This window comes from Helianthus annuus, chromosome 14 (assembly GCF_002127325.2).
Source record: "Helianthus annuus cultivar XRQ/B chromosome 14, HanXRQr2.0-SUNRISE, whole genome shotgun sequence".
Lineage (NCBI taxonomy): Eukaryota > Viridiplantae > Streptophyta > Magnoliopsida > Asterales > Asteraceae > Helianthus > Helianthus annuus.
The window spans coordinates 24,698,560-24,719,546 of NC_035446.2; the positions used below are offsets into that span (position 1 = coordinate 24,698,560).

The 20,987-nt window shown below is 38.8% G+C and overlaps 1 protein-coding gene across 1 annotated transcript in view; it reads right to left on the minus strand.

Annotated features, from left to right (window-relative positions):
* Nucleotides 1-20,987, minus strand: part of LOC110906586 (heat shock cognate 70 kDa protein 2) — a 35,501-nt gene that overhangs the window by 3,677 nt on the left and 10,837 nt on the right. The window contains exon 3 of the mRNA XM_022151696.1: nt 130-349. Coding sequence (XP_022007388.1) covers nt 130-349 — 220 coding nt within the window. The remainder of the gene's footprint in view (nt 1-129; nt 350-20,987) is intronic.

Consider the following 20,987-nt stretch of genomic DNA (forward strand, 5'->3'; position numbering starts at 1 on the left):
ATAACACTAAATGAAGGAAAGTACTTAGGTCATATATATCAAGAAGAAGAAAATTCACAAAAATAAAAGATGGAATACTAAACGAATGAAATGGCTAGAATATGATAGTTTTTGATCAAAGTAACTTACCATAAACAGTGTTCTTAGGGTTCCTGGTTATTTGATTTTTTGCAGCCTCACCTACTAGCATTTGCATTCCATCCCAAGCAACGCATGAAGGAGTGATTTTGTTACCCTGTTGATTAGGAATGATCTCAACACGGTTGTGCTTATCAAACCAGGCGGCCACACAAGAGTATGTTGTTCCCAAATCAATACCGATCGCAGTTCTTTCGACTCTCCCGGCCATCTTCGTACAAGTAAAAGTGAACAAAAGTATAAGGAAACGGAGTGGTCTTCGAATTAAGAAAACCCGATGGAGGCGTTGATAAACTAAAATTAAAACATGACTCGCCGAAAGTAATCAAGTATAATTCTGGGAAAATGCAGCGACTCATCGGTTTGCACAATGATAATTTAATGCCTTTTTTTTCCTTAAAAACAAATTATATTGTTGAAAACAAATTATATTGCTTTGTGGAGTTATACCCATAACATGCATGGGGAGTTTTTTGAACGGAAAAACAAATTATATTGTTAAAAACAGAGTTTTTTGAACCACAATTCTTTCAACTATTTTTCTTTTTATTCTGAAAGATATTATAAACTATTAATTAGCAACAAAATGTTGTTTACCGAGTTATACCCTATACATGAGATGATTTTCAAAAAAAAAACAAAAAAACAAAAAAAAATTGATTTTTCATTTCTCTTGTTTTGCAATTTTAACCTTAACACTTTTTTGTTTTTAATGTTTGACTCCTCATAAGTTTCATCTTTCATAAATTATTCGTTTTACGTTTAATTCTAATTTTGCAAGTTTATACGTCGCAACATGTGTGTGCGGTTCACTGTTTTTGGATTTTTTTTTCTTCCCATTTGACAGGTTACGTTTCGGTGTAATTTCTCGCATTAACACACAACAACGGACATGCGTGGTTCAACGATTTTATGTCTGCTTTTCGTTCCGCGTTATTTTTTTCCTTTTTAATTTATTTTTTTACGAACTTTTCCAATGATGGGGTCGATGGCAATGGTGCTACTTGTCACAGTTTTACAAACCTTTTTAACCTATAATTTGTTTCGAGTTTACCCTTGTACTTAAAAAAACTATTTTTTACGTGCATATTTTTATTTACATGTCGGTTTAAATATGATTTTCTCTATGTTTCGACGTAAACTTTTTCTGAAAAATGAGTTAGGTCAAATATAATAGTTTTTCATTAAAAAAACATTTTTACGTGCATATTTTTATGTACTATAAATTTGAGTTGGTCTACGTTTTGATTTGCGAGATGAGACAAGACAAGTATAGTATGTATTCGTGCGTATTTTATGTATCTTTCGAACCGCGTGGAGTCAATGTGTAGTTTCGTTTCTATGTATGAGTCGGGTCACACGTAAATTCGATTTACTTTACGTTTTGATCCAATCGCATTGCTTATATAGGTTACTTCAGGTTCAATCCGATATGTCAAAACGCGCGTTTCTATACAGTTAACACATCACACGACGTTTGGACTAATTAATTCGATTTTTGCGATGTTCTCGTGCCGCAACACGCACATGTATTATTGCTGGTTATTATTCAATGTTAAATCTTTTTATTATTATTATTTTATTATTGTAATTAATTTCAACGACATATTGTTTGTCTGTTATAAACGTCAATAAATAATGTTTTACAAAATTTCGAGTATGCATTGCGACATGCTTATTTTTATCAACGTTATGATATAGTATTTTTTTTTTAAATCGTGTTATGAGTAATATCTACAACTATTCAAGTCACAAACGTACATGTTATTAAAGTTATCATTCAGTTAGTTTTTTTATATAAAGTAGGGTCGTAGTCAACCGCGCGTTGCGCCGGGACATGCTTGGAATTCGGTACGTATCCCACACTATGACAACCGACGAATAAATTCTTAGTATTAAATAAAATGATATCTAAATGTGTTATTTTATTTGTGTCATAGTTCGGCTCTGGATATCAAAGTAATAAGAAAAGGTAAAACAATAAAATAAAAAAATATAAACGAAAAAGAAAACGACAGGAACTTGATGCGTGTGTAGTGCAATATAATTTAGGTGTATATTTTAAGCTCTTTCACACTTTTTTTAGCCAAGTTTTAAATTTATAAAACACGATATTTACTAACACTAAACACACATATGGGCATGTGCACCCATCGTGGACGTAGTATAGTGTTGATAAGATACCGAGGTCGTCCAAGGACACAAGAGCTTTTAGTACCGGTTTATCCTCAACGTCTAATCAAATCAAAAGTTAGAAAAAGGTTTTTAAACTAGAAAAATAAAACTAACTAAAATGCTGAAAATAAAATAAAAACAAAAACAGATAGACAAGAAGAATCACTTGGATCCGAATCGTGTGTAGCGTAACCTTTGATTATTTTCGCACTTTTGCACTTGTTTAAGAGATTATCTTAGTTATTGTAGTAGGCCCCTCTTTTGAAGGTGACGTTACCCACAACCCAGTAGTTTGAGTCAGCAAAGATACAATCCTAAAGTGTCGGATTATTGAAAGATAATTAATTAAGTTATTAATGCATAATGTGGTAGGCCCCTCTTTTGAAGACGGTGCAATTTAATTCCTTTATTACATGACTAATGGATAATAGTTTATGTGACAAAGATGGAACGTAGAGACAATTTGAGAGTTTTAAGGATGGAGATATTTCAATACTTCCTCCTCCCTTAACAGGAACGACTCCTCCATTAGTAGTTTTGATGTGATTAATTCTGGGTTTATTTTTCAAGACCAAGTCTAATGGGTCAAACGTCATGGTGTCAGTCGCTCCACAATCAAATATCCAAGATTCATTTGTGGGTGCATGAGTCTAGGCAATATTAGCTTCTGATTTTAAATCATGTCCCTTTTTATTAGACATTTCATTCCCATTTTCATACGGTTTTAAAGGAAAGGTTTTTGACAAAACATTTTTTGAAAAACATTTTTGGAAAAAACATTTTTAACTTTGTGAGTTTCCTTTTTACCCGTATCGTAAAGGGGGGATTCTTCAACGGGGTCTTTTAGTAAATCTACCAAACTAGAATCAAAATATCTAGGATTAATAATAAAAGAAAGGTTTGAGCGTATATCCCCAAACCCTGTACCTCCATCCTCTCTGATGAAATCCTCTGTTTTTCCGGCGAAAGCAATCCCTCCAAAGCCGCTGCCTTTCTGTTGGTAGTCGCCGCTGCCATTGTCATCGATGTTGCTGGTGGCAGCCGCCGCTTTTCCTCCCTCCTTACTCCCATTTTTATGACCGTCGCCCCACAATTCAGGGTAGCCGACGAGTTTGAAACATTGTTCCTCGGTGTGTTTCATCATACCACAATGCTCACACTTGAGTTTGTTTTTGTCAATCCAGGATGATGATCCAAGATTAGAGTTTTTTTCTTATTCGTTCGTCCTTTCGACAGAAGCCCTAGGCTTTCTGGTTCGAGAGACCTGCTGGTATTTAGTCCTACCGTCACACCGCTTGGGGAAGATGAGTTATCAGTGGTTCCTAAGATTCCCTAATGTGCCATTTCCTTTCGAATGGCGGCGTAGGCGCCCTCAGCCGAGGGTAGTGGGTCCCACCGGAGAATATCCCGCTTTATTGGGTCATATTGTCGATCAAGGGTGTTCAAGAACTGGAAGAGCTTCTGTTCTGACCGGAGTTTGTTGTATGTTCCTATGTCAACGGCACGCGTCATAAGGTTCGGGTCTCTCCCTTCAATTTCTCCCTAAACTCCTTGCATGATGATCCAAAAATCTTCCAACGGGGATCCATTCTGTTTTATACCATTTTCTTTCACATGACGATCGAAAGTTTAAAGTTTATCTTTCCCGCCTGTATGTAACCACTAACGCATCCCATAGCGTTTTTGCGGTCGGGAGTTCGGTTAGGTTACTGGCTAGGGCGGGTTCGATATTCTGAATCAACCATGAGAACACGACTAAGTCATCTTGTTCCCATTGTTCGTATAGGCTCTCGGTCGGTTCTGGAGGTTTCGGGTCTACCGTCAAATGGCTTAAGAGATGTTTCGATTTGCCGCCAATTACGACTCGAATCATCCGAGACCACAAGGCGTAGTTCTGACTGTTCAACTTGAGGCTGATTTTTAAGGAGTCGAAAAGGCTTTGTTTTTGGGTTTGATTTTGGTTGTTGAGGCTATTTTTAAGAAGGTTGGAAATCTGCAAAGCCAGATCATTATTGTTTGAATCTGTTATGATTGCCTTTGGTTGTGGTTTTGAAAGAGGTAGATGATGAGCGGGCCCTCTTCTAAGATCGTATACACCGCTCTGATACCATGTTTTCAATTGGATCAGAAAGGTTTTCTATATCATTTGAATTGAAGTTGTTGAATACAATGAACTTAGAATAACCAAATAAATAGAGAAATACAATGCAATTAAAAGGAAATAAACAGCTAGAGATCTCCCTTGATTATGTCCAGTAGCTATCCATGATGCTAGCTGTGATTTTGTCTAAAGAAGGAAATGATGTAACAAACTGATCCTCTACTTTCTAACTTAGGATGTAGGGTGAATTTATGTAGAAACCTGAACTGTATCAAGTTGAAATGTATTCATCTATTCTTGTTGCATATTACTCAGATCCATCATCCCTTGTAACTTTTTTATACGTGATTATTTTTTAAAAACAATTACACCATAAAATATAAGTGTTTTATTATCTCTTCAACTGGTATACTATTGTTACACTTTAAAAAAAAATGAAATGGACCAGGTGTTCATGAAAGTGGGTGTTTTTATGGAGTTTTCAGGAAACGCCATAAAAAGGCCAAGAAATGCCTAGTTGAAAACGACATAAAACACACAATTCTGAAAAAAACGGCATAAAAAACCAGTTGAAAACGCATAAAACAACAAAGTTGAAAATGACATAAAAACCAGATCTTTTTTTTTAAAATATATCAATAGTATACTTATTGGAAAGATAAAAAACGCTAGATTTTATGGTGTATTGAATAAAATAATAATCATGTATTAAAAAGTTATGGACGTATGAATTTGATGGATAAAATGACATGTGATTAGCATGTGCACAATTGTTTGGATCTTCAAACTTTATGTCACACCCTGGCTTTGCGGAAGCGTGGGTTTATTTGATGTGACTTCTTAATACCATAGCTTAATCACAACAAAGCTATATGAAATTAAAACCATGATGATCATCCATAACTTCACGTTTTAAAATAAAAATACGAAAACATTGTTTTAAGAGTTGACACATGGAACGAGTTTACAACACAACAAAATAAAAACATTGTTCATAAGACACAACCACATAACATGAAATAACATAGTTTAAGACTTGTGACTTGTCCAGGTAAAAGTCACAACCCCTAAACTTGGATGACATCACTCCTCTTACGCAGCATGAAGACATAGCATACCACGCCAGATCCCTAATTCCCTAAAATACATGTAAGTTGAAAAATCAACAAAAGTTGAGCGAGTTCATGTAAAAGTGAGTATGTAAAACCTTTGTAATACATTTGTAAGTATAAAAATCCCTGGTATGTAGCAAATAAGGAAAAATGAGATCACCATTGGTTTGCAAGGACAATGATATGTGTGAAGTGCAGTAGGAAGACTCAAACCTATCAGATTTTTTCGTCGGGCTCAAAGTCACACCGAGGTCCGTACAGTTGGGCCTGGAGTTGGGCTCGCTACACCCAGATAGATCTACCGCTAATGACCCTCGGTCCTACAATGAGGATTAATGGCCTCCAGTTTCCGCCTACCCACTCACATGATCTAAGTAGTAACCCTCCTTACGCTAACCATACCATGTATAAAAGTATCCGTAATCATAGTAACATGTATTTCACCCCCGAAGTATAACAACTGAAAACAGTTAAGAGAAAAGGGGGACATGAACTCATAGAAGTGCGTCTCGAAATAGTAAATCCCAATCAACCTGCTGCGTGACGACCTACACGTACTAACTTCTATTAGACGGACGGTCGTGCCTTGGCTTAAGGTTTAATGTTTTTGGGAAATAGTTAGACAACTATTTCGTATTTACACTTCTTAATTATTTTGTAAATATATTCCTTCCCAAGGACGGGGGTTCTAATACATGTGCGTTTTTATAATTCCAAAAATATATGTTTAAGTCTCACTTAAAGAATATATTTTAATTTATTTGTCTAGAATATTCTATCTCCAAAATATACATATTTTTCCCAAAAATATTACATTTTATTCCATGCAATTTCCAAAATAATACTTTTATCAAAATACACATTTAAGAGTATTTTTCCGAAAATACATAAGTTACATTTTAAAGTTCGTGTGGTAATAACAATACCGGTGTAACTTAAATATTTATTTGTGAAGGCGTTGGTATTATTTTGGAGTCGTATTTTCAGTGTATTCAAGTTATATTATTTTTACTCTAAAAATAATATATCTCTAGTTCACAAAATAATCATAAAGTCACACAAGCGTTTTACTATGAAATATATATTCTAAATATATATTTAACAAGTTTTATTTACGAAAATCCACCTCCGAATACTTGGTTATTTTATAATAAAAATCATGGCGAAATTTATTTAGAAAAACAAGTTAAAAATATATTTATAAACACTTGTCACCAAAAATATTCTAAGTGTTATTTTCTGGAAAAATTTCGCTAGAGTTTCCTCTGTAACTGGAGGTGACCATGCTTACTAGCGTATCATTTTCTTTTCAAAATCCAATCAACAATTTATCAATCATCAACATACAATATTTAACATCAAACTTGTCAAAATAAGTCTAAATCGTAATTCATGAACTTGTAAGTTGTGTAAAAATATGTAGTAACTTCCTAACATATTTAGCGGATCTTGTCATCTTTAAAAATAAAATCAGTTTCTCGAAAACTTTATCTTTAAAGAATATGTAGTCTTACAACTTCTAGTCAATATTTACGAAAACATTTCTTTGTTAAATCTTCTTGTTACACAAGTGTTTACACACTTGTTTATTCACTAAAATGCCTTTAGTTTATGTTAGATCTGGGTTTTGAACAAGACTTGCATCTTTTTACTTTGTTCTTCCGAAAATCCACTTGTAGATCTTTAGATCTACTAGTTTAGAACTCTATTTTATAAGAAAAATCACTTTTACACAAGTTCATGTTTTGTGAGTGGAAGGATTCATCATCTTACAACTTTTACACTTAACATATTACTAGTTCATGTTCCATGAACATGATCTAGCATGGTTAGATGATGATCCATCCCATTACTAGCATCAAACAACAACAAATATTCACAACAAAGCAAGATTCACATGATTTACACCACTAGTTTCTCTTTATCCAACTAGTTTATCTTTCTTTCAAGACTTTTAGTTTTGATCTTGTGTGTTCTTAAATTTTAACCGTTAAATCACCTATTAACCACTTTAAACAAGAACAAGAGGATGTTTAGAAGCACTTACTACTAGCTCGAGGCTAGGGAAGAATCAAGGCGTAAACAAGGTGGATAAAAGAAATGTAGAGAGGTTCTTGAGTTTCCGAAAGCACCGAGCCTCCTTGTATGTCACCTTTCACCTTTGTGTGTATGTAGAATAGCAAGAACAAAACTTGATGATGATGGTGGTGTTGCTAGTGTTCTCGGCCGAACACTCCAAGGAGAGGAAGATGGTTGTTTGGTATTGTGTTGGAAGTGAGAGATGGGTGATCTTATGGTTATATTTATAATCCATATTAGAGTTTTATCCAACATATAAAGTGCCATTAAGATATTAGACAAGGAGGATTAAATTAATCAAGAAATGGTGGTGTGTCCCCACCTTGGGGAACCGATCGGATGAGGGGGGGGGGGTTATGGTTGGATTTCAAATGTATAGTTAAGTGTCTAGTTAAGTTCCAATGGTGTTAATTAGAGTATTAAGTGTGTAGTATAATACAAAGGGTGTTAGGGTGTTCGGGGACCCTAACTAGCTCAGAAAAGTATAAACAATGTCATTGACAATATTTTTATGTTCCGGGTAAAGTCCGGTTGTTCGGTTGAATATTGATCCGTTAAAGTGTCAAGTAAAGCTTTAAAGTGCCTTTTATAGTGTTTTTAGTAACACAATCAATTCCCAACACTTTGGAAAGTGTCTAGTATTATTTTCCCATGTTTCTGCAATTTACTAGTTAAGTTAAATGCTGAATTTTTGCACAAAGTGCAGAATTTTTGTATTTAAAGCATGTTTTAGGCACATCCGGTCACTATAACTATCACCTAGTGACGCAGTTTTACAATCCTCACCTCCCTACACTCCCTACTAGTGTAGTAATCTATTCCCGGCTCATACTGGCCTTAGAGACAGTGTCTGTCTAGTGCTGGCAATGTCAGCATGTTTACTGGGTTATCCGTTCACTGTGCTAACTGTGCTTTTGTGCATCAAGTTTGTCACTATAGTTCTGTGTAATAAATAATGGAGTGACAGTAATAATGTATGATGCATGAATATGTATGTATCAGAAATCAAGAAGCAATTTAACCACAATTGTAAGCAAGCACAGTATTTAAGCATTAATTAAATATTAATTAATTTGTACGGAAACCTGGTTTGGTGAGGGTTGTCACACTTTATCCCTCCTGGTAGCTCTAAGGTTCACAGTATTTAAAAACACGTCATCTCATCAATCTCAGTCACAAGTCACAAAGATCTTGTGGCTGAGAGACGTTCTTACCGTTTTTACACTTTATAACGTTTTCTCAAGAACTTGTTTCTATATAACTTTTATTAGTAGTATAATATTTAAAATATCATAATTTTATAACTTATTTATCAAAACTTTAGGTTTGTATTTAGTAATTCTTTATATCACCTTCACAAGTTAAAAGGGGAATAATTGTAGTCCATATAAAAGTATAAACATGCCAACTTACATAACTAGTCTGATAAGTAAACAAGGATACAACACGGGATGGTGATACAACGCCCCTCCCTCATCCCCCATGATCTCGTGAAGGGGAAGACCCCACCACGTTCATCGTATCAACCTACTTTCACTCTATCCCCTTCTTCTTTCTCTCCTTTTCTCTCTCTATTTGATAATACAAGAAATATAGAAACAGGGAGTAAAGGTTTGGGATGGGTATAACATATGAGATGGAGGTGGTCAATAGACATGATGGTGATGTGACGTTGAGGTAACAGTTAAGGATGGAGCGGTAAGGATATGTAACACAACCTAATTACAAAGTATTAGTAGATTAGTTAATCAAATCTAGTTTTCACCAAATGGATAGTTTGGTTTATAGTTGATTGTCCGAATTACATAAACCAAAATAAAAAAATGAACTAGTTACACATGGAAAAGAAATTAGAGTAAACTTCCGTTTTGCTCCTTGTGGTTTAGTTGTTTTAACGGTTTTGCTCTGATCCTTTAAAAATAACCATTTTACTCTCTGATGTTTTGGTTTTGTCACCAGTTTGCTCCACGGCCTTAATTCCGTCCATATTGTATGTTAACTGAAAGGGTATTTTGGTAATTTCAAGTATAAAATAAGGGTACTTTGGTAATTTATATTTAACATAACCATTTAACTATTTATTATAATATAAAAAATTGATTATTTATATATTAACATATCACACCGTCACCACTCCCACCTCCGTCTGCTGCTAATCGACCACCATCACCATCCAGCCGCCACTATCTGCCATCACCACCATCCTCCACCACTTAATTTTCTGTTTCTTAATAACCCAAATATTCATCTTTATCTATCTAATTTCCACTCCTTCCTACCCACAAACCACCTCCACACCACCACGAAATCGAAGCTAGAACCATTACACAACACCGTCTCCACCACAAATTAACTAGCGCCACCACACATCGACCATGTCGTGAGTTATTTCATTTTTCATTAACCAACTAATGTCAAAATTAAAAAGAGGTGGTCAAAATTACATTAGGTCAAAATATGCAAATAAATGACTAACCGCATCAGAAGTGGAATTAGCAGCATCCATATCACCCCAAACCTTCACATACAGCTCGGGGCTCCGGTACACCGATCCAACCGCCATGGACCATTCAATTCCACCTGAAACGACGTCGAATTGCATGGTCACAGAGTAAAACACCATACCAGAAAACTAAAGAAGCGGTACAAATAACAAGACGCCCTGACGGTGAATGAGAAGGGAGAGTAAGATCCAGGCAAACTGGTGAAGGAGTGATTGGTGGGTGCAGCGGGCAGAGGTTTTGGAGCGAGAGTGGTAGATGCGGGGGGGATGTAGGGGTGAAGGGCTGTGGTTGTTGAGGCAGGTTTTGATGGGGTGCGTTGCTTGGTGGATTGATTACATGAAAAGATTGGGGGATTTGAGCTTTGTGGATTGAGATTAAAGAAGGTAATGTGGGTTTGTTTTGGGTGGGATTGAGGGAGGTGAAGGGAGGATGACAGAGGATACTTGTATCTAAAAAAGACAAAGCAAATGGATTTTAAAAATCAATTTAAATTCATATTTATAGAATTACCATAATACCCTTATCTTTAATAAACATTTTAGACAGAGCTAGGTGTGGGGAGTGAAATGGAGATAAGTTAAATAGATCAAGGAGTAAAATGACTATTTTTAAAGATTTGGGCAAAACCGTTAAAACGACCAAACCATGGGGAGCAAAACAAAAGTTTACTCATGGAAATAAAAGCGGTGTTGTTAAAAATGGTTTGATACCTTTTTTGACCCCATTGCGCACAACACATGATATGAATTAATGCATGTAGATTTTATTTGAATCAACACCGCGTTTTTAAGATGTGACCATAAATGTTCAAAAATTTTGGGAAACAATTCTAGAATGTCAAATATTTTTTGGAATACGAATATAAGTAGTAACTAGGGTTTTACCACCCGCGCGATGCGGCGGGTACTAATCTATTGTAAGAACTGCATCATATGTATACCAATAGGTTTTGTTCAAGCAAAACAATGGAAATTGCTACAAAAGTGCCTCTCCTACATATGAAGTGATGCTCATTCTATTAAAATGGGAGCTTCAAAGTGACATCTTACTCGCTTTTAAGAAGTTTGAAAGTGACATGCTCAAAACAAAAGTTTCGTGCAAAAGAAAAAAAAAGTTGAAAATAACCTTACAGAGAAACTTGGTGAGTATTGCAGCAAAGAAAAAAATGTTTCGTGCAAATGAAAAAAATGATTTGAATTTAGTTATGAGAAAAAGCTTCTTAAGGGAAGCACCCTAACTAAACAAATAACATTACAATTAAAAATAGCTAATTTTAGCCTTAAATTCAATCATGCCTAATTACATTGCACTATATATCCAACGGCGGTATAAAGAGTTAAATGGTACACATACATTTTGACAGAAACCTAGTACTAACAAAAATAGAATAAAATGACACATGTAAAGCAAATACTATCATACGACATAAACGTAGTCACTAAGTAGCCAATTTCCCTTAACAAATTCAACCCAAATGAAGAAGAGACAACCAAAACCAATGGCATAATAATCCCACCATCTTCCATTGCATAGTGGAAACAGATCTATTATCTTTAAGGTTATGCGATTCAGTGGACCCTTTTTAATGATTTGGAATAAATTTAATCGGCATTTCTTCTTCAATATGAACAATTCTTGTGGTGAAGTTCTAGTAAGCCTCGACTAAAATAGTGACTATATTTTTATTCAACTGATGACTAAGAACGATACAAATGAAATAAAAGGAGAGCAAATCAGGAAGCACAGAGTTAGGAAAGTAGAGTCGCAAGTCAAACAAAAAATACCTGTGTTGATGGGAAATATGAACACCGATGGTAGTAGAGGTCATGAGGTGATCTTGATGCAAAGTTACAAATCAAAGATGAAATGAAGTTCTGACGGTCGCAACGATCATACGATGACCTCAATTTTAGGGTTATCGTCTGGTTTGAAAAGGGTTTTTTTATATTGGGGTGTTTTCTTGGGGAAAACTGAACTCATACAAACTGCTTGTAAGCCTCAATTCATAGAAACAATTCAATAGGAAGAGTAATTGAATGATGGTTGATAATGATCGCTGATGTCCCGGAAAAGCAATATGTCTGCAAATTCTGCTTGGGATATGAAACGTAGGGGGAAAGGAAAGGTAGAATGTGTGTGGTCAAATTAAAAAAACAATGAAACTAAATCGGAAAGATGAAGCAGCGCAGAGAAACGTGGAGATCTTGGGTTAAAGCACCGCCAATGTCACTCAACTATACTTCGCTTCAACTGAGAGGTGATAGATAGAATAGGATGAAGAGAGCTATATGACTAGATTTTGTAAAACAAAGCAAAATAAACCTTGCAAAATATTGGATTGTAGTTCATAAAGGCAACATACATTTTAGCTTCTAGTTGATAGGAAATACCGTGCAAAAGAAACACCATTGATGATTCGATTTTGTTTCTCATTTCTTAATATTTTTCATCATCTTCTTGGCAGTTGTGATGTTTCGTTTATTACCAGTGGATATCACCTCGGCTGAAACATTGAGAATCCCATTAGCATCTATGTTAAAGCAAACCTTGAACTTTTGATCCCTAACAGGGGCTGGTGGAACTCCGTAAAGAGTAAACGTGTCAAGAAAGACGTTTTCCTTGGTATATTTGCCCTCGCCCTGATATACATCAAACTTGCAAGACACTTGGTTGTCCTTAGATGTATAATAAAGAGTGTGCCTATTGGCACACTAAAGTGCCTATTGGCACACCAAACCCTAGCAAAAGTTAGGGTTTATCTACGCTGCGTATTGGTCAATACGCAGCCTATAAGGTTAACCCTAGACGCTGCGTATTGACCAATACGCAGCGTAGATAAACCATAGATCTCAGTGCCTGATTACCAATCATTGCACAGAAAACAAGGTCCCTATACGCTGCGTATTGGTCAATACGCAGCGTATATAAAACTGATGCACATTTGGGGTCATTTTGGTAGGTTTGAAGTGTCAATTTTTTGCCAGGTTTCTATACGCTGCGTATTGACCAATACGCAGCGTATATAAACTTGGTAAAATTTGACACTTCATACCTGGAAACATTTTGTGTCAATTTCTGAAACATAAGGGACCATTATTGTAAATCCTGGAAACATCAGGGACCATTTATCTAAATTATCAAACATCAGGGACCATTTTTATAAAAAATGAAACACCAGGGACCAAAGTGTAAATATATATAAAATCAGTATAAAAGGGGGTCTTCTTTAAAGAACCGGCCCTTAGCATGAATCGAACTCGTGACCTATCATTTAGAACCGTAACGCCTTAACCAGTTTATCCTCCGTTCCGGAGCTGTTAGAACATGGAACTTAATTCTTATATGTAGTAACTGCTAATACGCGGCGTATTGCCCTATACGCAGCGTATACTGACACTTCGTATACGCTGCGTATTGATCAATACGCAGCGTATAAAGCCTTCTGAACTTTAAATTCACACAGAACCTGTTATATTCCAGAGACACTCGTTAGGCCTGTACGCAGTTACTACATATAAGACGGACTTAGTTTCGACGCTCGTTAGGCCCGTACGCGCCTTACGGACGACGTCGACTAAATAATAAAAAAATATTAATTAGTCGACGCTCGTTAGGCCCGTACGCGCCTTACGGACGACGTCGACTAAATAATATTTTTTTTATTATTTAGTCGACGTCATCCGTAAGGCGCGTACGGGCCTAACGGGCAACGACGGACTTAGTTTCGACGCTCGTTAGGCCCGTACGCGCCTTACGGACGACGTCGACTAAATAATATTTTTTTTATTATTTAGTCGACGTCGTCCGTAAGGCGCGTACGGGCCTAACGAGCGTCGAAACTAAGTCCGTCGTTGCCCGTTAGGCCCGTACGCGCCTTACGGATGACGTCGACTAAATAATAAAAAAAATATTTGACACTTCAAACCTGGAAACATTTGTGTCAATTTCTGAAACATAAGGGACCATTTTATTAAATCCTGGAAACACCAGGGACCATTTTTGTAAATTTATCAAACCTCAGGGACCAATTTTGTAAACACATCAAACCTCAGGGACCATTTTTGTAAATTTATCATCCGTAAGGCGCGTACGGGCCTAACGGGCAACGACGGACTTAGTTTCGACGCTCGTTAGGCCCGTACGCGCCTTACGGACGACGTCGACTAAATAATAGTTTTTTTATTATTTAGTCGACGTCGTCCGTAAGGCGCGTACGGGCCTAACGAGCGTCGAAACTAAGCCCGTCGTTAAAATTTTAACGACGGACTTAGTTTCGACGCTCGTTAGGCCCGTACGCGCCTTACGGAATGCTGGGATCTTGGGTGGTCTGGGCATGGATGTTTTTATTTGGACATCTTGTTTGGGCTACTGGATTTATGTTCGTCCCTGCTCGACGGGTGGGTCTTGCAGTCAAGCTCCCTTCTGCCTTTGCACTCGAGTATTTTTGAATTCCTCTGAAAGGAAGGGTGGTAAGTTGATCATTTACCGATCGGGGTCTGAGGGTACTTCCGGGAACAGATCCAGTGGGTGGGAGGAGCCCGGGGCTCTGACCGCGTAGTCGGTACAGAGACACAGTCATTTCTATTTTTTCTTATCTACATAGATAATAAAATAGATAATAAAGATCAAAAAAAATTTTCTGAATAAATTTGTTTTACCCACGCCAGCTCCCCCGAATAGTCCGATTTTTCCTCCACGGCGAATCCTTGTCAGGCTATTGTTCTCTTCTTCCCTCAAAGTTATGGAGTAAGACATCAATTTCTCAATAAGATCAATTTTTTGATTGCATGATGCACTCCCCTGAAAAACATCGTTTTTATTATTTAGTCGACGTCGTCCGTAAGGCGCGTACGGGCCTAACGAGCGTCGAAACTAAGCCCGTCGTTAAACGGACTTAGTTTCGACGCTCGTTAGGCCCGTACGCGCCTTACGGACGACGTCGACTAAATAATAAAAAAAATATTATTTAGTCGACGTGCCGTACGCGCCTTACGGATGACGTCGACTAAATAATAAAAAAAATATTATTTAGTCGACGTCATCCGTAAGGCGCGTACGGGCCTAACGGGCAACGACGGACTTAGTTTCGACGCTCGTTAGGCCCGTACGCGCCTTACGGACGACGTCGACTAAATAATATTTTTTTTATTATTTAGTCGACGTCGTCCTTAAGGCGCGTACGGGCCTAACGAGCGTCGAAACTAAGTCCGTCGTTGCCCGTTAGGCCCGTACGCGCCTTACGGATGACGTCGACTAAATAATAAAAAAAAATATTTGACACTTCAAACCTGGAAACATTTGTGTCAATTTCTGAAACATAAGGGACCATTTTATTAAATCCTGGAAACACCAGGGACCATTTTTGTAAATTTATCAAACCTCAGGGACCAATTTTGTAAACACATCAAACCTCAGGGACCATTTTTGTAAATTTATCATCCGTAAGGCGCGTACGGGCCTAACGGGCAACGACGGACTTAGTTTCGACGCTCGTTAGGCCCGTACGCGCCTTACGGACGACGTCGACTAAATAATAGTTTTTTTATTATTTAGTCGACGTCGTCCGTAAGGCGCGTACGGGCCTAACGAGCGTCGAAACTAAGCCCGTCGTTAAAATTTTAACGACGGACTTAGTTTCGCGCTCGTTAGGCCCGTACGCGCCTTACGGACGACGTCGACTAAATAATAAAAAAAAATAATATTTTTTTTATTATTTAGTCGACGTCGTCCGTAAGGCGCGTACGGACCTAACGAGCGTCGAAACTAAGCCCGTCGTTAAACGGACTTAGTTTCGACGCTCGTTAGGCCCGTACGCGCCTTACGAACGACGTCGACTAAATAATAAAAAAATATTATTTAGTTCACGCGGTTGTGGTGGCTGCGGAATAACGGCGGCCGGCACATGCGGCTGCGGCGGCTCCGGATCGTGCGGGGGATAAATCAGAGGGAAGTCTTCTGGCAGTTCCGTAAGCTGGTATTGCGTGCCGTCCAGTTTCTTTAACCGCTTCCCGCATGGAAAGTCTTTGGTAATTTGCATCCCGTTTACTGTGTTCATCCCCATCCGCTTTGGCTGTGTCGCCGGGCCTACACGGCCGCGGTCGTTCTCCGGATGATAGCCCAACGAATGGGCTATCTTGGTCACGTAGGCGCCGCCGAATAGCATTCCGCGCTCCTGTCGATGATGCGCGGAGGCGAAATACTGCGCCAACCCGTAGGCGAGAGCGCACGGCCTCTTGTATAAGAGGCAATATAAAAAGAACAAGTCACCACTCATACACCACTCCCGGCTTTTGTTTCGAGCAGCGATCGAAGTGGAAATCATCTTGTGCAAATACCTGCATAAATGGAAACCAGTCAGTAAATAATAATAACACGACATCGATTAAATGAGGATAAAAAAACAATATATTTTTGACTCGTTAAGGATTTTGACGCACGTAACGGACCTATACGCCTTACGAGGGTCAAAACTAAGATCGTCGTTAAATTATATTTTTTTTATTATTTAGTCGAAGTCGAACCGTAAGGCGCGTATGTCCCTAACGAGCGTCGAAACTAAGTTCGTCGTTAAAATATAAAACGACGAACTTAGTTTCGACGCTCGTTAGGGACCTACGCGCCTTACGGTTCGACTTCGACTAAATAATAAAAAAATATATATTTTAACGACTGTAAACGGGCGTTTAAACGGCTGCAAACGTAGCCGCAAACGGCTGCGTTTTCGCTGCCGTCTGCGGCGGCGTTTGCAGCCGTAAACGGGCGTTTAAACGGCTGCAAACGCAACCGCAAACGGCTGCGAAATCGCTTCCCTTTGGGGCTGTGTTTGCAGCCGTTTAAACGCCGGTTTACGGCTGCAAACGCAGCCCCAAACGGCTGCCGGTTTAGACGTTGTTCAAACGCCGGTTACGGTTCGACTTCGACTAAAAAATTTAAAAAAAAAATATGTTTAAAAAAATTTCTGCTTAAAAAGAAATTTGGTTTAAATGGTCCTTGGAGTTTCAAAAATTGACACAAATGGTCCATTTTTTTATATATTTACACTTGGGTCCCTGAAGTTTCAATTTTTTACAAAAATGGTCACTGATGTTTCAAAAATTGACACAAGTGGTCCCTAACGAGCGTCGAAACTAAGTTCGTCGTTAAAATATAAAACGACGAACTTAGTTTCGACGTTCGTTAGGGACCTACGCGCCTTACGGTTCGACTTCGACTAAATAATAAAAAAATATATATTTTAATGACGAACTTAGATTCGACGCTCGTTAGGACCGTACGCGCCTTACGAGCGTCGAAACTAAGATCGTCGCGTAGGTCCCTAACGGGCGTTTAAACGGCTGCAAACGCAGCCGCAAACGGCAGCGATTTCGCTGCCGTTTGCGGCTGCGTTTGCAGTCGTAAACGGGCGCTTAAACGGCTGCAAACGCAGCCGCAAACGGCTGCGTTTTCGCTGCCGTCTGCGGCGGCATTTGCAGCCGTAACCGGGCGTTTAAACGGCTGCAAACGCAGCCCCAAACGGCTGCGAAATCGCTGGCGTTTGCGGCAGCGTTTGCAGCCGTTTAAACGCCGGTTTACGGCTGCAAACGCAACCCCAAACGGCTGACGGTTTAGACGTCGTTCAAACGCCGGTTACGGTTCGACTTCGACTAAAAAATTAAAAAAAAAATATGTTTAAAAAAAATTTCTGTTTAAAAAGAAATTTGGTTTAAATGGTCCTTGGAGTTTCAAAAATTGACACAAATGGTCCATTTTTTATATATTTACACTTGGGTCCCTGAAGTTTCAATTTTTTACAAAAATGGTCCCTGATGTTTCAAAAATTGACACAAGTGGTCCCTAACGAGCGTCGAAACTAAGTTCGTCGTTAAAATATAAAACGACGAACTTAGTTTCGACGCTCGTTAGAGACCTACGCGCCTTACGGTTCGACTTCGACTAAATAATAAAAAAATATATATTTTAACGACGAACTTAGTTTCGACGCTCGAACGGACCTACGCGCTTTACGAGCGTCAAAACTAAGATCGTCGTTAAATTATACTTTTTTTATTATTTAGTCGAAGTCGATCCGTAAGGCGCGTAGGTCCCTAACGAGCGTCGAAACTAAGTTTGTCGTTAAAATATAAAACGACGAACTTAGTTTCGACGTTCGTTAGGGACCTACGCGCCTTACGGTTCGACTTCGACTAAATAATAAAAAAATGTATATTTTAATGACGAACTTAGTTTCGACGCTCGTTAGGACCGTACGCGCCTTACGAGCGTCGAAACTAAGATCGTCGCGTAGGTCCCTAACGGGCGTTTAAACGGCTGCGTTTGCAGTCGTAAACGGGCGTTTAAACGGCTGCAAACGCAGCCGCAAACGGCTGCGTTTTCGCTGCCCTCTGCGGCGACATTTGCAGCCGTAACCGGGCGTTTAAACGGCTGCAAACGCAGCCCCAAACGGCTGCGAAATCGCTGCCCTTTGGGGCTGTGTTTGCAGCCGTTTAAACGCCGGTTTACGGCTGCAAACCCTGCCCCAAACGGCTGCCGGTTTAGACATCGTTCAATTTTTTACAAAAACGGCTGACGGTTTGATATATTTACACTTTGTTCCCTAAAGTTGCTATTTTTTACAAAAATGGTCCCTGATGTTTCAAAAATTGACAAAAATCAACTAAATAATTAAAAAAAGAAATTTTCTTTTAAAAAAATCTGTTTAAAAAAAACTGTTTAATAACTAACGTACCTGAAGAGCGGATCCTCAATCAGCGTACTCCTCCCCTTGGATTGGTGGTGGTCCCAATGACGGATGTCCGCGATCAGATCCCAAAACCCTAATAGCGTGGGTTTATCAATCATTACGAGCCCCTGTTTACACGAATGTTTATTAAACGTTAAATTAATATTAAATCTTAAATATTATATATTAAAAATAATAATAATAACAATACAAAATTTGTGTTAAACGTACCTTCGTATAAAGATCCGTAGCAATCTCAGCCTCCGTATACAAACCGCTATGCACCGCAAACTGTGCAAGTGACATTTCGCGCGCCTGGCCAGCCATGCGAAAAGAAACCTCGGGCGGGGGAGGGGGTTGCGCGGGGTCCACAACCTCATTTGGCCGACGAGGATGAAACTCGAACGACGATAGAAACTCGACTAGTATCTCCCTGTAGGTCGGCGTAAACGATAGCTCAAACAGACGATCCCACGGTGAATCAACGGGAACAAACCCCCGCACCCAATCTTCAACCTCAAGCTTCCGGAGGGTTTTCCACGAAACCGCAAAATGTTCACCAATATGCATCTTCCGAAGCTTCTCGCAACGGAGAGCAGCCTCGGACTCCGGAGGAAACTCCAAATACGGGTGATTCTCTAGAGGATCCGGCGGTGGACGCGCCCGCCGTTTCCGCTTCGGCTGCTCCGGAATATCTCCTTCGAAATCCATTTCCTCCATTTTTCTGTTTTTAAAAAAAAACAATTTAAGTTTAAGTTTAAAAAAATATATATTTTCTGTTTAAAAATATATATTTTCTGTTTACACAGCAAAACCATGGCACAAGTGAAAGCATAAAGACATTTTAAATGTTATTAGACTAGTTATGTACTTAGTTGTAACTATTATAATCAGAACGGGTCCGGGTCGGATCGGGTCCGGGTCAGAACCAGGAAATATTTTGCTGTGTAAACAAAATTGGTCCCTGAGGTTTGATATATTTACAAAAATGGTCCCTGGTGTTTCCAGGATTTAATAAAATGGTCCCTTATGTTTCAGAAATTGACACAAATGTTTCCAGGTTTGAAGTGTCAAATATTTTTTTTATTATTTAGTCGACGTCATCCGTAAGGCGCGTACGGGCCTAACGGGCAACGACGGACTTAGTTTCGACGCTCGTTAGGCCCGTACGCGCCTTACGGACGACGTCGACTAAATAATTTATTATTTAGTCGACGTCGTCCGTAAGGCGTCGAAACTAAGTCCGTCGTTGCCCGTTAGGCCCGTACGCGCCTTACGGATGACGTCGACTAAATAATAAAAAAAATATTTGACACTTCAAACCTGGAAACATTTGTGTCAATTTCTGAAACATAAGGGACCATTTTATTAAATCCTGGAAACACCAGGGACCATTTTTGTAAATTTATCAAACCTCAGGGACCAATTTTGTAAACACATCAAACCTCAGGGACCATTTTTGTAAATTTATCATCCGTAAGGCCCTTACGCGTCGAAACTAAGTCCGTCGTTGCCCGTTAGGCCCGTACGCGCCTTACGGATGACGTCGACTAAATAATAAAAAAAATATTATTTAGTCGACGTCGTCCGTAAGGCGTGTACGGGCCTAACGAGCGTCGAAACTAAGTCCGTCGTTGCCCGTTAGGCCCGTACGCGCCTTACGGATGACGTCGACTAAATAATAAAAAAAATATTATTTAGTCGACGTCGTCCGTAAGGCGCGTACGGGCCTAACGAGCGTCGAAACTAAGCCCGTCGTTAATTTTAACGACGGGCTTAGTTTCGACGCTCGTTAGGCCCGTACGTGCCTTACGGACGACGTCGACTAAATAATAAAAAAAATATTATTTAGTCGACGTCGTCCGTAAGGCGCGTACGGGCCTAACGAGCGTCGGAACTAAGTCCGTCGTTGCCCGTTAGGCCCGTACGCGCCTTACGGATGATAAATTTACAAAAATGGTCCCTGAGGTTTGATGTGTTTACAAAATTGGTCCCTGAGGTTTGATAAATTTACAAAAATGGTCCCTGGTGTTTCCAGGATTTAATAAAATGGTCCCTTATGTTTCAGAAATTGACACAAATGTTTACAGGTTTGAAGTGTCAAATATTTTTTTTATTACTTAGTCGACGTCATCCGTAAGGCGCGTACGGGCCTAACG